At 37.3% G+C, this 21,251-nt stretch overlaps 1 protein-coding gene across 2 annotated transcripts; it reads left to right on the top strand.

Moving 5' to 3' along the window:
* Positions 1 to 210: 210 nt before the first annotated feature.
* On the top strand, positions 211 to 20,127 carry LOC110288226 (claudin-34-like). 2 transcript variants are annotated; one of them, XM_021154630.1, is made up of 2 exons: positions 211 to 246; positions 19,444 to 20,127. In XM_021154630.1, exon 2 carries the CDS (start codon positions 19,466 to 19,468, stop codon positions 20,102 to 20,104), a length of 639 nt encoding a protein of 212 aa, XP_021010289.1. In that variant the 5' UTR covers positions 211 to 246; positions 19,444 to 19,465; the 3' UTR covers positions 20,105 to 20,127. The 2 variants fall into 2 exon arrangements, with proteins under 2 accessions (XP_021010289.1, XP_021010288.1); XM_021154629.1 differs by lacking the exon at positions 211 to 246 and adding an exon at positions 17,800 to 17,891 and having other exon boundaries at positions 19,444 to 20,104.
* Positions 20,128 to 21,251: the final 1,124 nt, after the last annotated feature.

The following is a 21,251-nucleotide window of genomic DNA, read 5'->3' as shown; positions in this document are numbered from 1 at the left end:
ACTTGCAAACTTTATATGCCCCAATATAGGGGAATGCCAGGGCCAAAAGAATGGGAATGGGTGGGTAGGGAAGTGGGGGGCGCTATGGGGGACTTTAGGGATAGCATTGGAAATGTAATTGAGGAAAATATGCAATAAAAATATTAAAAATCAAAAAAAAAGTTGAATATAATTTTAATACCTTTTTTGGTATTGTTTTGCCCAGTTTATCAGCAAGAGAGCTGCAAGAAGTAGGACTCTTGCTGGGTGAGTATGTAGGGCTCTGGAACTTCCCACAGAGGCCTATTACCTTCTATGAACAGAAAATGAGGTGGTATTCTAGTACTTCGTCCCAGTCGAGTTTCCAGAAGGTTTCCTGGAAGTTCAGTATACCATTGCTCTAAAGAAGGGTGAGGGAAAACTTACACATGCTGTCTGACAATTCCCTTGAGTACAGACATTGCCAACTGCTTTAAAGAAGGAAAGAAAGGAAGCCATGAGATATAAATGAAATAAAGTGGAATAGAGAAAGAGAGGGAAAAAGAAGAGTTAAATGGAAAAATGTAATGAATGGAAGAACAAAAGAAGATGGAGAAAATGTAAAAAAAAGAATTGTTGATATGGGGTGAAAAGAAAAGAATATAAATGTGAGAGAGAAAAGAAAGGAAAGAAGAAAGGAAGGAAGGAAGGAAGGAAGGAAGGAAGGAAGGAAGGAAGGAAGGAAGGAAGGAAGGAAGGAAGGAAGGAAGAAAGAAAGGGTGGGGGAATGTGACAAGGTAAAACAAAACTAAAGGTCAACATATCCTAGATAACTTATCTTATGTTAAACTGCCTGTTTGTGGGAATCCCCTCTAGTTAGCCACTTAGCTTCTGTTAAAGCTGATTCCTTTAAACTCCATGCTTTTGTAATTACATCTGTCTGCTGAGAGAGATGCCTGGACATGGTTTCTGCTTTTAAAATCCCCATTTTCTGGACACTTGGCTCCACACTTCCTTTAATCTGATCATTTCTTGTGTGTCAAATTCCTCCATTTGTTTTGTTTATTTAGTTTGGTTTCTTAAATTTATTTATATATTTATTTGCAATCTAGCCTTTGCAACCCTCCATGCCCCCCTCCCAAAAAACCTCACCTCTGTCACAAAAAGGATGCTCCTTCAACACCAGGATTCCCCACTACCAGGGGCCTCAGTCTACAGAGGATTCTCTGGGCTTATTTTCTCCCACAGAGGACAGAACAGGGAGTCCTCTGCTATATATGTACTAGAAGCCTCTGGCCAGCTCCTGAATGCTGCCTAGTTAGTGACACACTGTCTGGGAGCTCCCAGGGGTCTTAGCAAGTTGAGCCTTTTGGTCTTTCTATGCTTCTTCCATCCTTCTCCTAATTCAAACATAGAGGTCCCAACTTCAGTCCAAGGATTCAGTGTAAGTATATGCATCTATCTCAGTCAGCTGGTGGTCTAGACTCTCAGATGACAGGCTTGATCAGCCCCTTACACATTATAGCATCAGTAATATTTTCAGGCCTTGGTATCCCCCATGAGGTGGATCCCCAGTTGGGCCTGTCACTGGAGCTCACTTCCAACAGTCTCCTCTCCATGTTTATTAGATAATTTTTAAAATTTACATTCCAAATTTCCAGGTATCTCCTCCAAAAATTCCTTATCCCTCTGTCCTGCCCCTGCTCACCAACCATCTACTCCTGCTAATGGGCCCTGATATTCACCTACACTGGAAAAAAGAGCCTTCACAGAACCAAGGACCTCTCCTTCTATTGATGACCAACTAGGCCATCCTCTGCTACATATGCACCTGGAGCCATGAGTCCCACTTTGTGTACCCTTTGTTTGGTGGTCCCTGGGAGCTATGGGTATACTGGCAGTTCATATTATTGTTTCGCCTATGGGTCTGGAAATTCCTTTAGCTCTTTGGGTATTTTCTCTATCTCCCTCATTGGGGACCCTGTGCTCAGAGCAATGAATGGCTGTGAGCAACTTCTGTATTCATGAGGCACTAGAAGATCCTCTCAGTAGACAGCTATATCAAATACCTATCAGCAAGCACTTGTTGGGATCCACACTAGTTCTGGGTTTGGTGATTGTATATGGGATGGATCCTCAGGTGGGGCAGTCTATGGATGGTGACTCCTTCAGTCTCTGCTCTACACTTTGTCTCTGAATTTCCTTCCATGGGTATTTTGTTCCCCATTCTACGAAGACTCGAAGTATCCACACTTTGGTCTTTAATTGTTTCCCAACCAAAATAAGAAACCCAGGACCAGATGGGTTTAGTACAGAGTTCTATCAGACCTTCAAAGAAGACCAAATATCAATAGTCTTCAAACTATACCACAAAATAGAAACAGAAATTACTCTACCCAATTAGTTCTATGAAGCCACAATTATTCTGATGCCTATACCAAACATAGACCTACAAAAAAATTTCAGACCAGTTTCCCTTATGAATATCAATAAAAAATTCTCAATAACATTCTCCCAAATGAAATGCAAGAACACATCAAAACTATCATCCATCATGATCAAGTAGGCTTCATCCCAGGAATGTAGGAATGCTTTATTATATGGAAATCCATCAATGTAGCCCACTATATATATAAAAAAAAATAAAAATCCCATGTGATCATCTCATTAGATAATGAGAAAGCATTTGACATAATCTAACACCCTTCAAGAGAAAAGTCTTGGAAAGATCAGCAATTCAAGGCACATACCTAAACATAATAAAAGCAATATATAGCAAACCAGTACTCAGCATCAAAATCAATGGAGAGAAACTTGAAGCAATTCCACTAAAATCAGACAACAAAAGGATATCAAGTGGATACAAATTGGAAAGGAAGAAGTTAAAATATCATTATTTGCAGATGATATGATGCTATACTTAAGTGATGCCAAAACTTTACCAGACAACTCCTAAACCTGATAAACAACTTCAGCAAAGTAGGTGGATATGAAATGAACTCAAACAAATCAGTGGCCTTCCTCTACACAATGGATAAACAGGCTGAGAAAGAAATTAGGGAAACACAACCTTTCACAATGGTCACAAAAATATAAAGTACCTTGGTGTGACTCTAACTATGCAAGTGAAAGATTTGTATAATAACTTCAAGTTTCTGAAGAAAGAGATTGAAGATCTCAGAAGATGGAAAGATCTCCCATGCTCATGGATTAGCAGGATTAATATAGTAAAAATGGCCATCTTGACAAAATCAATCTACAGATTCAATGCAATCCCCACCAAAAGTCCAACTCAATTCTTCACAGAGTTAGAAACATTAATTTTTAAATTCATATGGAATAACAGCTAACCTAGGATAGAGAAAACTATTGTCTACAATAAAAGAACTTCTTGTGGAATCACTATCCCTGACCTCAAGCTGTACTACATAGCAATTGAGCTAAAAGCCACATGTAATTGTTACAAGGACAGGCAGGTAGAACAATGTATTTGAACTGAAGACCCAGAAATGAACCCACACTCCTAAAGTCACTTGATCTTTGACAAAGGAGCTAAAACTATCCAATGGAAAAAAGGACAGTCTTTTCAACAAATGGTGCTTACTCAATTGATGATTAGCATGTAGAAGAATGAAAATTGATCCATTCCTATCACCTTGTATAAAGCTGAAGTCCAAATGGATCAAGGACCTTCACATAAAACCAGATACACTGAAACTGATAAGAGAGAAAGTGGGGAAGAGCCTCAAGTACTTGGGTACATGGGAAAATTTTCTGAAAAACACCAATGGCTTATGTTCTAAAATCAAAAATAAACAAATACAACCTTATAAAATTGTAAAGCTTCTGTAAGGCAAAGGACACTGTCAATAGGAGAAAAAGGCAACCAACAGATCGAGTAAAGATCTTTACCAATCCTAAATATGATAGGGGCCTAATATCCAATATATAAAGAACTCAAGAAGTTGGACTCCAGAAAACCAAATAACACTATTAAAAATGGGGTAAAGAGCTAAACAAAAATTCTCTACTGAGGAATACCAAGTGGCTGAGAAGCACCAGAAAAAGTGTTCAACATAATCATCAGGGAAATACAAATCAAAACAACCCTGAGATTCCACCTCACACCAGTCAGAATTGCTAAGATCAAAAATTCAGGTGACAGCAGATGCTGGAGAGGATGTGGAGAAAGAGGAACACTCCTCCAATCCTGGTGGATTTGCAATCTGGTACAACTATTTTGCAAATCATCTGGCAGTTCCTCTGAAAATTGGACATAGTACTATTGGAGAATGCAGCAATACCACTCCTTGGCATATACCCAGAAGATGTTCAAAATTGTAATAAGCACATATGCTACAGTAGGTTCTTATCAGCCTTATTTATAATAGTCAGAAGTTGGAAAGAACCCAGATGTCCCTCATCACAAGAATGGATACAGAAAATGTGGTACATTTCACAATGGAGTACTATGCAGCTATTAAAAACAATGAATATATGAAATTCTTAGGCAAATAGATGAATCTGAAGGATATCATCCTAGGTGAGGTAACACAATCACAAAAGAGCACACATGATATGCACTCACTGACAAGTGGATATTAGCCCAGAAGCTCAGAATACCCAAGATAAAATTGACATTCTCTCTACTTTTTTCCTGCAGTTCTTTTAGAAAGGAACACTTCTGTGTCAAAAATTTTGACTGTGGATTGGTAACACCATCCCTCCTCTTGAGGCATTTCCTTTCTAATGCAGATGGACTCTTGAATTTCTTTCTACCCCATGTTGTCAACATCATCTAAGGTCACTTCTATTGAGTCCTCGATGCCACCTATCAGGTCTCTGGTACTTTCTAGAGGGTTCTGTACCACCCACCTTCTGTGGCTACAAATTTCCATTCATTCGTCTGGACCTCTGAGCTTCCTTCTGTCCCCTACACCACCCATTATCTTATCCTGTTCTCCCTTTCCACTCCTTGTCTCCTCTCATGCTCAAGTCCCTCCCTTCCTATGCCTCCTGTGATTATTTTCTTCCCCCTTCAAAGCAGGATTTAAGAAACTTCATTTGGCCTTTCTGCTTATTAAAGTTCTTAAATTCTGTGGGTTATATCTAAGGTATTCTGTACATTTTAGCTAATATCCACTTATTAGTGTGTACCTACCATCTGTTAACTTTTCTGTCAGAGTTACCTCACTCAGGATGATATTTTCTAGTTCTACCCGTTTGCCTGCAAATGTCATGAAGTCATTTTTAATAGGTGCATCATGTTCCATTGTGTAGGTATAGCATCTTTTCTGCATCAATTCTTCATTTGTGAGGAAGCTGGGTTGTTTCCTGTTTCTGGTTATTACAAACAAGACCACTATGAACATCATGGAGCACATGTCCCTCTGATATGGTGGGACATCTTTTGGGTATATGCCCAAGAGTGGTAGGAGTTTTTCCAGTTTTCTGAACAATTACCAGATTGAATTGCAGAATGGCCATGGCAGTTTGCAATCCTACCAGCAGTGGAAGAGTGTTCTTCCTTCTGCACATCCTTACCAGCATCTGCTGTCACCTGTGTTTCTTATCTTAGCCATTTTGGTTAGTCTAAGGTGGTATCTCAGCGTCTTTTGATTTGCATTTCCCTGATGACTAATGACTTTGAATACTTCATTAAGTGCTTCTCAGCCATTCAAGATTCCCCAGTTGTGAATTCTCAGTTTAGTTCTATACCCTATTTTTTGATTGAGTCATTTGGTTGTTTGGAGGTTAGCTTATTGAGTTCTTTATATATTTTGGATATTAGCCATCTATCAGATGTAGGTTAGTAAAGTTTTTTCCCCAGTCTGTAGGTTGCCTATTTGCTCTATTGACTATGTCCTTTGCTTTACAGAATCTTTTCAGTTTCATTAGGTTCCATTTATAAACTCATGTTCTTAGAGCCTGAGCCATTGGAGTTCTATTTAGGAATTTTCCCCTGTGAAAATGAGTTTGTGACTCTTTCCCACTTTCCTTTCTATTTGATTCAGTGTATCTAGTTTTATGTTGAAGTCCTTGATCCATGTGAACTTGAGCTTTATACAAAGTGGCAAATATGGATCATTTTCATTTTCAACATACCACCTGACAATTAGACCAGCATAATTTATTGAAGATTCTTTCTTTTTTACATTGTACTTTTTTGGCTTCTTTGTCAAAGATCAAGTGTTCATAATGTATGGGTTTATTTCTGAGTCTTCAATTCTATTCCATCATTTAACATGTTTGTCACTGTACCAGTACCATGCAATTGTTATCACTATTGCCCTGTAGTATAGCTTGAGGTCAGAGATAGTGATTCACCCAGATGTTCTTTTATTTTTAAGAATGGTTTTTGCCAAGGTGTTTGTTTGTTTGTTTGTTTGTTTGTTTTAGTTTTTCCACATGAAATTGAGAGTTGTTCTTTCCATGATTTGAAGGACGATGTTGGAATTTTGATGGGTATTACATTGAATTGGTAGATTGTTTTTGGTAGGGTAGCCATTTTTACTATGCTATGCTAGTTCTACCAATCCATGGGCATGTGACATCTCTCCATTTTCAGAGGTCATATTTGAGTTCTTCCTTGAGAGACTTGAAGTTATTGTCATAGAGGTTTTTCACTTTTTTGGTTAGAGTTAACCCAAGATATTTTATATTATTTGTGACTATTGTTATGGGTATTGTTTCTCTATTTTCGTTCTCAGCCTGTTTATCATTTGTATAAAGGAAGGCTACTGATTTTTTTGAGTTAATTTTATATCCAACCACTGTGCTAAATTTGTTTTTCAGTTCGAGAAGTTCTCTGATCAAATTTTTGGATTTGCTTGTATATACTATCATATAATCTGCCAATAGTGATACCTTGACTTTTCCTTTGCAAATTTCCCCCATTGGTCTCGTTTTGTTGTCTTATTGCTCTAGGTAGAACTTCAAGGACTATATTAAATAGATATAGGGAGGGTGTTCATCCTTGTCTTGTCCCCGATTTTAGTGGGATTGCTTCAAGTATCTCTCCATTTAATTTGATATTCGCTATTTGATTTGTGTGTATTGTTTTTATTATGTGTAGGTAAGTGCCTTGAATTGCTGATCTCTCTAATACTTTAAACATGAAATGGTGTTTTTGTCAAATGTTTTTTCAGCATCTAATGAGATGATCATGTGATTATTTTCCTTGAGTTTGTTTTTATAGGGGATTACATTAATGGAATTTTGTATATTGAAAGGGATGCCTGCATCCCATGGATTAAGCATACTGGATAGTTGTGAATTATGATTGTGACATGCTCTTGGATTCAATTTGTTAGAAGTTTCTTGAGTATTTTTGCATCAGTATTCATAAACAAAACTGCTCTTTTTGTTGGGTCTTTGTGTTTTAGATATCAGAGTAACCGTGGCTTCATAAAATTAATTGGATACTGTTCCTTCTGTTTCTATTTTAAGGAATAATTTGAGGAGTATTGGAATTAGCTCTTATTTGAAATCTGCACTAATGTCATCTGGCTCTGCATTTCTTTCTTTCTTTTTTTTTGGGGGGGGGGAGTTTTAATGACTTCAATTTCCTTAAGGGATATGGAAATTTTTAGTTCGTTTACCTGATTTTGATTTAAGTTATGTTTTCGTATCTGTCTATAAAGTTATCCATTTCATCTAGATTTTCCTATTTTAGTTTTCCTGTTTTAGTTTTCCTCAGTTTCTGTTGTAATGTTGTTTTCATTTCTTTAAAATGGATATGTTTATAGAGAGTAATTTTAGATTTAGAGTATGTAACTTGTTTTTGATTTAACAAAAAAATCACAGATAAGATATTTACTTGAGTTTCAGATAATACAGCTTTGCACTATATTTAGAATTTTTAAAGAGTAAGGAGACCCTTGAAATTATATTGTATTTTGCATTTTGTGAATAATTTTAGACTTCATGGTAGGGGAAGTAAATTATGATTTAATGTATTTTGTTTTTGAATCAAGTTGAAAAACATTAGAGTTATGTTGACTAACCTGCAATATTAACTTGACAACATCAAGTTAATATAATAACAAAAAGGAGATGGGCTTCAGAACATGCATTTGTGTCCAAGCTGAGGTTAGCCTATTTCGTAATAAAATTATGAAAAAATATATAAAAAGATGAAGTGAGTTAAGCACAAACATTTGTTTCCTTTTGCTTTCTAATTGTGACTGCTTTGTGACCAGCTTCCTTATACTCTTATAGTCATGATTTCCCTGCTATGATAAATTGTATTACAGAACTCTGAGACAAAATAAACCCTTTTTCCTCCAAGTTATTTTGTCGAGGTATTTTTTATCACAACAGTAGAAAACTTAACTAGAGATATAAGTATATTTCTACCAGCCATGTATGGTTGAGACAATTAAAGAATCAGAGTTATGGATTAGACCCTGGCAGAATATGAAAGTTGGTTTCATCAAATATCACAAGAAGGTAGAGTATTCCCATGATCATACATTGATATGAGCCAGGCAAAACAGTAGAAGCCATCTTGTAGAGAAAATTAGAGGTACAGAAATATACAACTGAACCCAGGCAAGCAACTGTACAAATTATATAACTTATACGTAACTACAAAGAAGGATCAGCTCATAAAATGTTTGACATGCAAACAAAAACTATTAGATTTCAGATTTTCAGCACCCATTCATATATCTTGGTGTATTACCATCCACCTGTAACCTTTTCTTTTTTTTATTAGGTATTTTCTTCATTTACATTTCCAATGCTATCCCAAAAGTCCCCCATGCCCTCCCCCCACTCCCCTACCCACCCACTCCCACTTCTTGGCCCTGGCGTTCCCCTGTACTGAGGCATATAAAGTTTGCAAGACCGATGGGCCTTTGGACCTGTAATCTTAAAGCTGGGAAGGCTAAGATAGTAAGATTCTTGAGGGTTCCCAGAAAACCAGTCTATCCAAATTAGCATGTTTTAAGTTCAGTCTGTCTCATTTAATAAATTGGAAAATGATTGAGGAGATTATCCCATGCTGATCTCTTGTTTCTATCCATATGTAGCCATCTACACACCTAGAAGGCAAATGGTCAGAAAAAAAAATTACTTGAATATGAAGGGCAAGATGGGAAACTATTTTCTACTTATCTAATGTGCCTTACATTACTGTTTTGATAAAACAACTGATGCATTGGTGAGATAATTTCACACTGTATTAGGTTTTATTAACATTTATTTTTAGGTCTCCTTTACCTATTCAAGGTGAAATAATAATTACTTAGAGTTGATAATGATGAGCCTTCAAAGATCCTGTCTATTTTCTGAAAAAATATTATCTATCACTGACCCACAATTTATCTTATAAAATTGGAAGAAAATTAATATCTGGAAGAATAGTAAAAAGAAAAACATAGCAAGCATACTTATCTTGCATAGTTATATAAGGTCATCGCCATAGGAACCACAAAGTCTTGGGGAAAATATCCCAGCCCTAATGTTAGATTATTTAAAAATAATTTGTTTTTTAGGCTGTCCTTCACGGCAATAGAAACTCTATAGCAGGGGTTCTCAAACTTCCTAATGTTATGAACCTTTAATATATTTCTTTATGTATGATGATCACAAACTGTGAAATTTTTGTTGCTAATTCAAAAGTGTAATTTTTCTAGTGTTATTAAATAATAATTCAAATACCTATGTTTCACTTCATCTTAGATGATCCTTATGAATATGTCATTCAATACCAAAAAACGTTGCTATTCACTGATTCCCAACTGCTACCCTGTAGCTTACTATTATTGCTGTTAGTTACACTGAAGAACTCAATGATTCTCCAGTGATCAAGACACACATTATCTGGCAGCAGGACATGAAAATGTCAGTCAGGGGATGAGCTAGAAGTTTCCACCTTGGTGGCTGACTCTCATAGTACTAGTAACTATCACTATAACTATTTGCTAAAAGGGAATTGTCATTAACCACTCTGATAGATTTTCATCTCTTAAAGCTATACAACATAAAAGGTAATATATTATGGCTGGTGAAATAATGGCATGAATTCATAGGATACAGTAAATATTTTCTAACTGAATTTAAATCTCAGTCCACTATAGTAAACTCACATCTATTACTACAAGGCAGTACAAAAGCTTGTAGTTTGACGGTTTATATAAACAACCGGGTAATCAAGGTTTACGTGTTTGTTAAAAGGATTTAGTATTCAAGTGTCTTCTACAACATTTCTACCTGTAGATCATTGTTGCTGTATTCCTTGGTCTTGGAAGAAAACCTCAATTTTGTCCTACATGGGTGGTATCTACTATAAAGCTTTAACACATACCAAGTTCTTGAAAATAAATGATGGTATATGTGATTTAGTGGTCACACTCTCAAGAATAAAAGTAAGAAAACTATCAAATATAAAATCACAATTTCAATGCTCAAGGATGGGGCAGGAGTGATATAAGAGCCTGGGAAAGGAATAAAGTGTTTTGTAGTCATTTACTGTTAAGTGAAACATTTGTTCCCTACTGGAGTGAGGAGGAAAATTTGTAAGATTCAGAAAACTAATAAATAAACAAACAATCTATAAAACCTTAGAAGGCACAGGAAGTTCCTGAAGTTTATAATATATTCAAAGATAAACACATGGTTTTACAAATGGACACCTCCCTAGAAAAAGATTTCTAAGTGTTTGAGCTGCCTGAAATTCCCTCACAGAGCTCCTTTTATGTTCCTATTCATTGTTGCCACTGATAAATGGGGAAAGTATTGATCATATATCTGCTTTTAGATGAGCAACTCCTTATCAATGCCCCTATAAATAACCATAATATATAAGTTTCTCACTGAACTAGGCTTGGACTCAATCGTGTTTATCAGTCATTACTGACATGAAAAACATGTTTGTATATATCTCCAGAAGAAAATTGCACCTTAACAAGTATAGAAATTTGGCATCTTTATGATTTTGACCATATTGTAAATTCTTTCTAAAGCCCAGGTTCTCTTGCTTTTAAAAGAGAACATGTGTCATAATTTACTTCAAAGTTTTGTTTTCTGTTTAATTTGATGTATTATTTTACTCAAAAACATATTTCATTCCTCAGAGCCTGGGACTATTTGACATAGAGAGTTTAATGCAACTATAAACAAAATTTTAACCTCATGAAATTTTTATTATTTTTGAAATAAAGGACAGTAAATACTAATTGTAAAAGTGACTATATGGTAATGACTGCTGTAGGAATAAAAATAATAATAGTGAAAAGTAAAAGCAGTGGGAGATGTCTATTTTAAGTATATTTTATAAAGTGATTAGAGAAATCATTTTGGTGTGTTGATATTTGAATAAATAGTACAGGGGAATGAAATTACAAACTGTGCATATTTACAAAAGAACATTTTAGACAGCAGGCACACCAAATGCAATAGTTCTTAGGTCTGGTTGGCATTTCTAATGAATAGCAAAGAGCCTAATGTGAAGAGAAGTTCACAGAAGTGACAGGAAGTAAGATCTTGTAGGTCACTATATGCCCTGTATTTTAATTAGATTACCCAAACCTTCATAAACATGGAAGAACCAAGGACAGAACTAAGAAGACTGCTCAGAATTCTATTGTAAAGATTTCCATCAGTAATCTTACTTTAGAAAACTAGGTTTAAATTGCCTAATAAATATCTAAAAGGAGAGATCAGTTTGTAATATAGAAATTCAAGTTTGTAGTTTAGAAACATTTTATAATACTAAGATAGTCTTTAAAGTGTTCAGGGAACATGGAGCTAAAGGGAAAATATAGAAATATATGGATTGTGAAGTATGCATTTTGGATCACATAGGTAAAAAAGAGGGCAGCAGACAGAAGATTGAAGAGAAGCATGTGAAAAAGAAAATATGTATAAAATTTCAAAACTCCAATAAGTTAGTATATATAATGTTGGGGAGTTAAAAAAAAAAAAACTTCTTACATCTTCTATTTTCTCAATTATCAGGGGGTGGATCAGCAAGCAGAAAATTGGGTTTCTGAGGAACTTCCAGATTGATTTCCATAGTGGAAATCAATCAAATCCCTTCCCTTCCTCCCTTTTCTGTCTTCTCCCTCCAAGTCTGCCACATTTATACACTTCTCTTTCTTCTATTTCTCTCCCTTGAGAGAGAGAGAGGTGTGATAAAGAGTGAAAAAGAATGAGGCATAAATAGAGTGATGAGAGGAAGAAAGATAAAAGATAAGAGCTAAAGAGAGATGGGAACAGAAAGAGAGAAAGATACAAATAAAAGATAGAGTATAAGAATAGGAGAACAAGAGATATATTACAGAGGGAAAAAGGTTAGAGTGAGAAAGAGAGACAATGGGAGAGATAGAATGGATAGATGGGAAGAGACACAGAGAAGGAAATAGAGATGACGAGTGAGAGAATGAGAAGGAAGTAGAAGTAGAGAGAGGGACTAAAGAGAGAGTTGGAGACATTATTCACAGATGGGAACACAGAAAGGGTAATAGACAGAGTAGTTAAGAGAGAAGAGATATAGAGAGGAAGAGAGGTGAGAGAAAGTGAATACCTTTTTAATGTTTCTCTCTACTCTCACTGTCTCCTCCCAAATCCCTTCTATCTTTTTTTCTCACTTTCCATCATTGTCTCTCTGTCTTCCTCCTTTATCTTTTTCCTATTCCTTTCTATGTATCCATTTCTCTTCCCTTTTTTATCCATTCCCTATTCTTCCTCTCTGTTGTTGTGTCTCATTCTTCTCTTTATCCATTCTAATCTCTACCCCCTCTCTCCATCCATGTTTATACTCAATTCCATCCCTGTTTCTATTCCATTCCTCTCATTCTCTGTTGATTTCCTGCTCATTTTATCTCTTTCTATCCGCTCCCACTTTATCTCTATGCCATCCTCACTAACTCTCCCTGCTTTGTTTTTATTTTTACCATATATCCCTCCCTATCTCTGTCTCTCTTTCCCATTAACTCTATCTTATTTTCTTCCTCTCTATTTTCTCCCTCCCTATTTATCCCCTTGTCTCTTATCCCTTTATATCCTTTCCATATTTGCTCACTAGCTAACTTTTCTACACTCTTTGTGCTCTTCTTTTTTTCCTCTCTCACTTTTCCCTCTCCCCCTCCATTTCCATAAAGTGAGGGAATAGAATGAGATATGTGAGAGATATAAAGAGATATAGTAGAGAAGAGGGGAGGTAGAGGAAAAGAGAAGAACTGTAAGAAACAGTGAGAATTGCAGAGAAAGTTTCGAGATGACAGTGAGACAGTATGAAAAAAATAGAAGATAAGGTAAGGACTGATTAGAGGACAAGGCAGAGAAAGAGGGAACAGAGGAATACAGGGTAGTAGAGGGAAGTGATAACGTAGGAGGGAGCAAGGGAAAGAGAGAAAGACACAGAGAAAAAATTAGAGAGAGAAAATAAAGAGGGATGAGAGAAAGTGAAGTAGAGATGGGATAGAAGAAAGAAAGAAAGAAAGAAAGAAAGAAAGAAAGAAAGAAAGAAAGAAAGAAAGAAAGGAAGGAAGGAAGGAAGAAAGGATGGAGGGAGGGAAGGAAGGAAGGAAGGAAGGAAGGAAGGAAGGAAGGAAGGAAGGAAGGAAGGAAGGAGAAAGGAAGGAAGGACGACAGAGAAAGAGGATGTGACTGAAAGATAAACAGAGGGTGATAAAGAAAAACAATGACAGAAAGAGAATGATAAACATATTTTAAAATATATGGTTGGAGAAAGAATGAGGAAACATGCAGAGAAAGACAGATGGAGGAAATGAACTGGGTTTTTCTCTTCCTCTCTCAGCCTCTCTTCCTGCTCTACTCAATCTCTCTTCCTATCTAACTCTCTCAAAGTCCCTCATTTCCACCTTTCTCTGTCTCTGTGTATCTCTCTGTGTGTCTTTTTCTCTTTATCTCTACCCCTGCCTCTCCAACTCTAGCTCTATTACTGTGACACTGGTAGTCTCTCTCTTTTTTTCTTTCTACATAAATTTCTTGCCCATTCTCCTCTTTCTCACTCTCTCCCTTTACCCATTAGATCAATTCCTTCTTTCTCATTTTCCATATTATCTCTACCTCACTCTTCCTTTACTTTTCCATTTTATTTTTACCTGTCTCATTCTCCTTTTCTATCTTTGTCTCATTCTATTCATACCCTTCAACACTGTCTTTTTCCCCTATTATCCCCTTTCCTCTGTCCCTCTATCTCTCTTTGTTTTGATCTCCCTATCTTTAATACCTTTGTTCCACTCTCCACCACCCCACCCCCACTCTGTCCCAATTTCTGTCTCACTCTCTTCTGCCCTTTACTCTCTATCTATCTCACATATTCCCTCACTCACTCTCAATTCCTCTCTCCTTCCTTTTACCCCCTCTCCCCATCTCTACCTCATCTCACTCTATTGTTTTCTACCATTGTCCCTCTTTATCTCACTCACTGTATATTTTTCTTCTGTCTATTCTTCTGTCTCTCCAGTTGTCCCTCATATATATATACATATATATATTCCTTCTATTTCTTGCTTTCTATCACTCTGTTTCTCTCTAACTCCCTATTTTTTACTTTCTTCATCTCTCCTTCTTTCTCCCACATTTCTAGCTATCTTTCAGTCTTTTCCTCCTACTTTCTCTCCCTTCTTCTCCTTCTCTTTACCTCATTTTCTTTCTCTTTCTCATTCAACATTGATCTCTTCATTTGCTTTCTCTTTGCCCATTCTCCCCAATCTCTCTCCCTTCTTTCTCACACTCTCTCACTCATGTTCTAATTTCTTTTCGCCCCCCCTCTCATTCTCATCAATATGAAAAAAAAATCACACTTAACAAAAGTTAGAGTATTAGAGATTTTAGGGAGGCAAATACTGAGGAAGGTGTAGAAAAGTAAGCAAGAGAGTGAGAGAGATAGTTGGGGAGAGAAAAAGATAGTGTGACAAGATGAGGAAGAGGGGAGAAGTAGAAAGAAAGAAATGGGAGGGGAGGATAAAGAAATGAAGAGAGAGGCAGTGAAAGAAAAATGATAGAGATAGAAAGGGGACTGGAGAAGGAAGGGAAGAAGCAGAGAGAAATCAGAGATGAGGAAGAAATTAGATTGAGAGGGTAGAAAAAAGGGGTAAAAGAAGGTGTGAGGAGATAAAAAGAAGGAGCTATGAAGAAAGATAGGGAGGCAGAAAGCATGAGAGAGAGACATGCAGAGATAAGGCTGGAGGGATAAAGGATGAAATAGGGAGAGAACAGGTATAAATGGAGACAGAGGTGGGTTAAGTGGGTGAAAGCAATAGAAGGAAAGAGAGGCAAACAGAGGAAAGGAAGCAATGCAAAAGAAATGGAAGTCTCAAAGAAGAGGCAGAGACAGAGAGGTCAAAAAGTAAGCAAGGTTAAGAGAGTTAAGAAGATAGAAATAAAATGTTAGAGTAGAAGACAGGGAAGACAGGGACATAAAATGCGGTGAGGGTTGACATGGAGAGGGCAAGAGCACATAAAACAGAGTGGAGAGGTAATGGGAGAGAAGGCAGAGTGAGGAGAACAATGGGGAGAAGACAGCATAAGGAAGAGAGATAGGGAGAAGAGAAAGAATACAGTATGTGGAGGAAGAGAGTGAGAGAGGTATATAAAGGGGTTATAAAAAGAGAGGATGGGAGAACAGAGAAGTAGGAAGGGAACAAAAAAGACAAAATGGGAAAAAAGAAGTAAGAAAGTGCAAGAGAGAAAGAGCGAGAGCGAGAGCGAGAGCGAGAGCGAGAGAGAGAGAGAGAGAGAGAGAGAGAGAGAGAGAGAGAGAGAGAGAGAGAAGATAGAGATAGAGAGAATTAGACAGGAATAAAATGGGAAAGACAGAGAGACAGTGTGGCACTCTCACTCCCATACTTGTTTTTCTCTCCTGTCTTATTCTATCTTTTCCTCCTTTATCCCTGTCCTAATTCTCTTCTTTGTATCTGTCTTCCTTTCTCCCTGTCTCTTTTTTACCATATCTCCCTCATGTTGACCCCCTCTCTTCCTTTCTACATACCTACTCCCCTCTCATATCCCCTCACTTCCTGTTTAACTCTTTCTCTCCCAATCTACCTTTCACCCTTATCCTCTCTTCTCTCTGACACTCTTCTTCCGTTCTTCTCTGTCTTCCTCCATCTCTGTCTCTCTTCTTATTAGTTCACCCTCTATATATTTTCCACTCCACTTATATTTTCTTCTTTCTCTTTCTCTTCCTATCTTCTCCCCTTCCTTATTTCTCTTAACCTCTATATTTATCCCCACTTCTGTCTCTTCTCTTTCCTTCTCTTTATTTATTATATTCACACTCCTTCTTTTGCTAAGCCATCCTACCTTCTCCATTACACCTTGTCTTCTTTTCTCTACCCTAATCCCCACTCCTCTCTTACTTGTTGTCACTCTCTAAAGGTCTTTCCCCCTCCCAATTTCTTTCTCATCTCTCTCTCTCTCTCTCTCTCTCTCTCTCTCTCTCTCTCTCTCTCTCTATTTTACTTTCTTTTTCTTTCTCTCCTATGCACTCTCCATTTATTTATCTGTAGTTCTTTCAGTGTTTTGCTCACACAAGTTTTTTCTAACTCTCCCTCCCTCCCTTCCTCTCTCCTGTTTGCTGCACACATGCCCCTTTCTTCTCCTGTCCTCTTATCTCCTTCACTCTTCTCTTTTCACCCTACTCTCTTTCACTTTCCTTATTTATTCTCACACCTCTCTCTTCCTATTCATTCCCTTACCCCCTCTCTTTCTCTTCTTCTCTCTTCATCACCATATATTTCTTTCTTTCTCGAACACCATCTTCTCTCACCCTCTATTCCATTCCCCTTACTTCCATTATTCTCCTATCTCTCCCTCTGTCCTGATGTTTTCATCTGTCTAGAGAATGATATAGGTAAGTTTAGGAAGGGGAAAGTGTTAAAGAAAGAGCAATAAATAGGGAGAGTCAAAAATGAGGGAGAAAGATGAGGAGAAATGGGAAAGAAAAAAAGGAGTGTGTAGAGAGGGATAGGGGGAGAGGAGAAGATATGATGGGCAAGATTTAGATGGAGAGGGGAGAAATAGGTAAAATGAAGATCAGAGACTAAAAGAGAGGGTGTGAGTGTACGGGACAGGAGATGGGGGGGAAGAAATGGTGAGAAAAAGAGGTAGAGATAAGAGAGAAGGAGAAAAGGGAAGGAGAAGAAAAGGTAGAGAAGAGATAGGGGAGAGAAAAGAGGACTAGGAGAGGAGAAGGGGACAAAGACAGAGAGGAGATTGAGAGAAGGAAATTTGGGATAAAAAGTGAGACAGAAGGGAGAGAAGGAAGAGAGGAGAGTGTAAGAAGGAGAGGCAGACAGAAGAGAGAAATGGGAGAGCTAGGGGGAGGGAGGGAGGAAAAGTAGAGAGATGAAAGTAGGTAGTGAAGGAGTGAGAAAGTGAGAGAAAGGAGAGAGCTTGGTGAGAGAGGGAGACAGAGAAGAGGGTGAAAGAAGGAAAAGAGAAGAGAGAGAATAGAGAAGAGAGGGAATAGAAAGGAGAAGAGAAGGGGATAGAAAGAGGAGGATCAGAGATAGAGTAGTTGGAGAAAGGTGATAAGAAAAGGAGGGAGTGGAGATGGTGAGAGATGGGGGACAGAAGAGGGGGGGAAAGAGCAAGAGAGAAGAAGAGAAATATAGAGTAGAGAGGGGTAAAAATTAAGGGGAGACAGGGAAAGAAGAGGAAGAGAGGGGGATCAGAGAAGAAAGATCTAGGAGGAGAGGAAGAGAGAGAAGAGAAAAGTAATGAGAGGGAGAGAGGGGGCACAGAGAGTTAGGGAGAGAGGGGGATGGTAAGGTCACAAAGGATTGGAATTTTGTGATGCAAGACAGGGCTCAGAGCTTGGAGCAAGTTCAACAGTGTGGTCAAGAGCACACAGCTAGGAGAGACACCTTTGTCCTTCCTGACTTCATTGGACTAGATATCAGATGTTCTTGCCAAGTTACTAGACACGAATTAACTTGAAGATAGCATTGCTGGTTAGTATGTACCCTAGCCTTCTTTATTGCATATTCTACTTAATGTGATTAAATATAGGTATAAATATTTAACAATGACTATTATATATACAGTTCCATGGAAATAAAGCATACCTATAGAACTTAGGCATCCTCACCCAGGGGCAGTACCACTTTCCAAAAATGGTATTTCTAAGTACATTAAAATCACCCCAAATTCCACTTATGTCGGCAACCTCATGTTTGAGGCTATACCATGTTCTGAGCATCTCACTTGTTTCTTCTGGTCTCCACACATGACGTCCACTATACTGGAATCTTGTGATCTTTTTTAACTTCCTTATGCTTCTTATCCACTTGACTAGACACACAGCTCCTAGAATGTTATTTCTTAGGGATTGTGTGAGAAAGACTGGGTAGGGAACTAAAAAGTCTTTTTTTTTTTAATCTGTGCATATGATTTGAGTATAATGTTTTCTGATGGGAGAAGCAGAAATAATGTTAATTAAAGGGCATTCTGGGTCACACAGAGTGTTTGAGGCTGCCCTAAAGAACCTAGTGAGGTATTAATTCAAATAAAACAAACAAATAAAAACTCCAGGAAATGCTTTCTTAGAATACATATGAATTTCAAGACCAGTTTAAGTACCTTACCAAGAACCTGACTCAAAACCTGTCTCAAAACAAATTATTTTTAAGAGAGATGGGAGTTCCATGGCAGACATATTGTGTACTATGTACAATATTTTAGCTTCAACCTACAATATCAGTCCATAATTCAGCAGCAGCATCTAACCAAAGAGAAAGATTGTTATTTATATGTTCTCTACAAGTGTTGCTCTGGCAACGGGAAGTCATTTTAAGAATCAGCATTCAAAATCCCTTATCCTATGGATGAACTGATAATAGTCCTACTAGAACCAGCAAGCATCCTGGTATTCTCCACTGGCAGAATTTTATTTCTTCTCTTGTCTTATCCTTCATTCATTTGAATCCACAGTTGTCATCTGGATTTTCATATTACTATGTGTTGTTTGAACTTTCAATTTAAGCTACGTCTCAGACATATGGTTCATTGTCTCTCTAGCAAAAATATTTCAAACACACACACACACACATACTAGACTTTTAACCTAAATAAAAGAAAAACCACTAGCCATCTCAGAATTCAAATGTATATTGTTTTGTATTTTACAACATATTTCATGACAAGTGAAAGACAATAAATAAAAATTAGAGTGCAATTTGTACTTAATCTCTCTTCACTGAAGATTTGTTTCCTGGTAAATATTCCCCCAGTTTTTAATTGCCAAATTTCATCTAGTTAGGTGCGTAACGATAGTTAATGGGTTGCCTCTAAGGTAATGTATACCAAATAGTAAAGTGCATGTACTAGAATCTGATAATCTTTGATTATTGTGAAATTCTCAAACCATACTCATAACAGCATATCTTAATGAGAAAAGGCTACATTTTTTAAACACAAGTCTATCATTTTGGAACTACTAATCTAAAGTGCACTGCTAAAGGCTGAAAGAGGGCACCTTTATATATCCTTTCATTTCTTTTTCAGTTTCCACATATTTGATGCCAGCATGGTCCTGCTAAACAAGTCTGCCAATCACCAAATAAGAGGTTTCACTTTAGCTACTATAGCATGGATAATGTGCAATACCTCTATGGCCCTTCCAGAATGGAGAATTTGCTACTTGAACAACCGCATGCTTTCCTACCCAAGTCTGGCTTTTGTGAATATGTGGGGGGCCTACATCTGCCACCACAACTACAACTCAAGCCACCTGAGAGATTGCCATTACTACACCTGCCATAGCAACCTTGAACCTTTGGATATCCGGGTATCTCAACTTCTGCTCCTGGTTGCAAACGTTATTGGTCTGCTTGGGACAGTTTGTTCTGTCTTTGCTCTACAGCAGTTATATACAGAGGGCCTGCATAAGAATAATGACTACAATCCATTTGTTCTTTCAGCTGTCCTCAATGCTATTGCTAGCACCTTTATTTTTCTTGCTGTTTTGTGTGATTACCTCTCTGTGCCCAGCAAGGAAGAGGTATCTTTCCTGCCATCTTTCCAAATGCCAATTTTTTCCAATGCTCAAAGAGCAGGCAGAGCCATGGGATTGGCATACATGTCTGCCATATTGTTTTTATTAAGTGCTATAATTTTTATTTCTTACTGTCCTTCAATGGAAATCAAAATGTTTCCCCATGTCTGAAAATAAATTTGCAGCATACATAACCTTGAAAATCAAAACTTCTTGGCAATGGTTTTGGGGACCTAGACAGAGATGTAATGCGAGATATTTTTAAAATATTAACTTAGATTTTTTAAGAACATAAAACCCTGCCCTGTGTATCCTATGACAGAAAATGGCAAAATGACATCAAGCATTCTTTCCTATTTGGTTTATTACTATTTTGGTTGAATTTTTTGCTTTAGTTTTTTTTTACAGTCTGGCGGTTCCTCAGAAAATTGGACATAGTACTACCGGAGGATCCAGCAATACCTCTCCTGGGCATATATCCAGAAGATTTCCCAACCGGTAAGGAGGACACATGTTTCACTATATTCATAGCAGCCTTATTTATGATAGCCAGAAGCTGGAAAGAACCCAGATGCCCCTCAACAGAGGAATGGATACAAAAAAATGTGGTACATTTACACAATGGAGTACTACTCAGCTATTAAAAGAAATGAATTTATGAAATTCCTAGGCAAATGGTTGGACAAGGAGAGCATCATCCTGAGTGAGGTAACACAATCACAGAAGAACTCAAATGATATGTACTCGCTGATAAGTGGATATTATCCCAGAAACTTAGTATACCCGAGATATAAGATACAATTTACTAACATATATAATCTTACACACACAATTTATTAAAATGACTTACAGGCTACAGTCCAGCTAATCCAATAGTGGCTGGGTACAAACAGAAAGTTCAAGTATCTGGTAGTTGCTCAGTCCAGAAGGCTGAATATTTCAGTAGCTGTTTGGTATATGCTGGAATATGGAAGTAGTATGCTCTAGCGCCAGTGAAGGAATCGGCTTGTTAGCAACATTGGGCCAAGCAGACAAAGAGCAATATCTTCCTTCTTCTATGTTCTAATATAGTATTCCAGCAGAAGGATTGTCTTATATTAGATCTAGATTAAAGCTCTTTCTTCATTCTTCAAAATCTAGATTCCTCAAAATCACATCTTTTCCAAGGTTAAAAAAATCTCCACAAAAGATCATAGTATCTTAAAATTTTGGATTTGAATTAGATATTCACAATTCAAATTAAGCAAAATTCCCTCCCATACATGCCCTCTGGTTTTGTGCTTTATTTTCAGTTGTAAACAAGTTGACAATGAAGAAT

The sequence above is a fragment of the Mus caroli genome, unplaced genomic scaffold (assembly GCF_900094665.2).
Source record: "Mus caroli unplaced genomic scaffold, CAROLI_EIJ_v1.1 scaffold_11259_1, whole genome shotgun sequence".
Lineage (NCBI taxonomy): Eukaryota > Metazoa > Chordata > Mammalia > Rodentia > Muridae > Mus > Mus caroli.
The sequence above is the reverse complement of the archived record's forward strand: the minus strand, read 5'-3'. Positions and strand labels throughout refer to the sequence as shown.

Excerpts from the sequence above, each read along its gene's own strand:
- LOC110288226 (XM_021154630.1), top strand. The coding sequence starts at position 19,466 with ATGGTCCTGCTAAACAAGTCTGCCAATCACCAAATAAGAGGTTTCACT.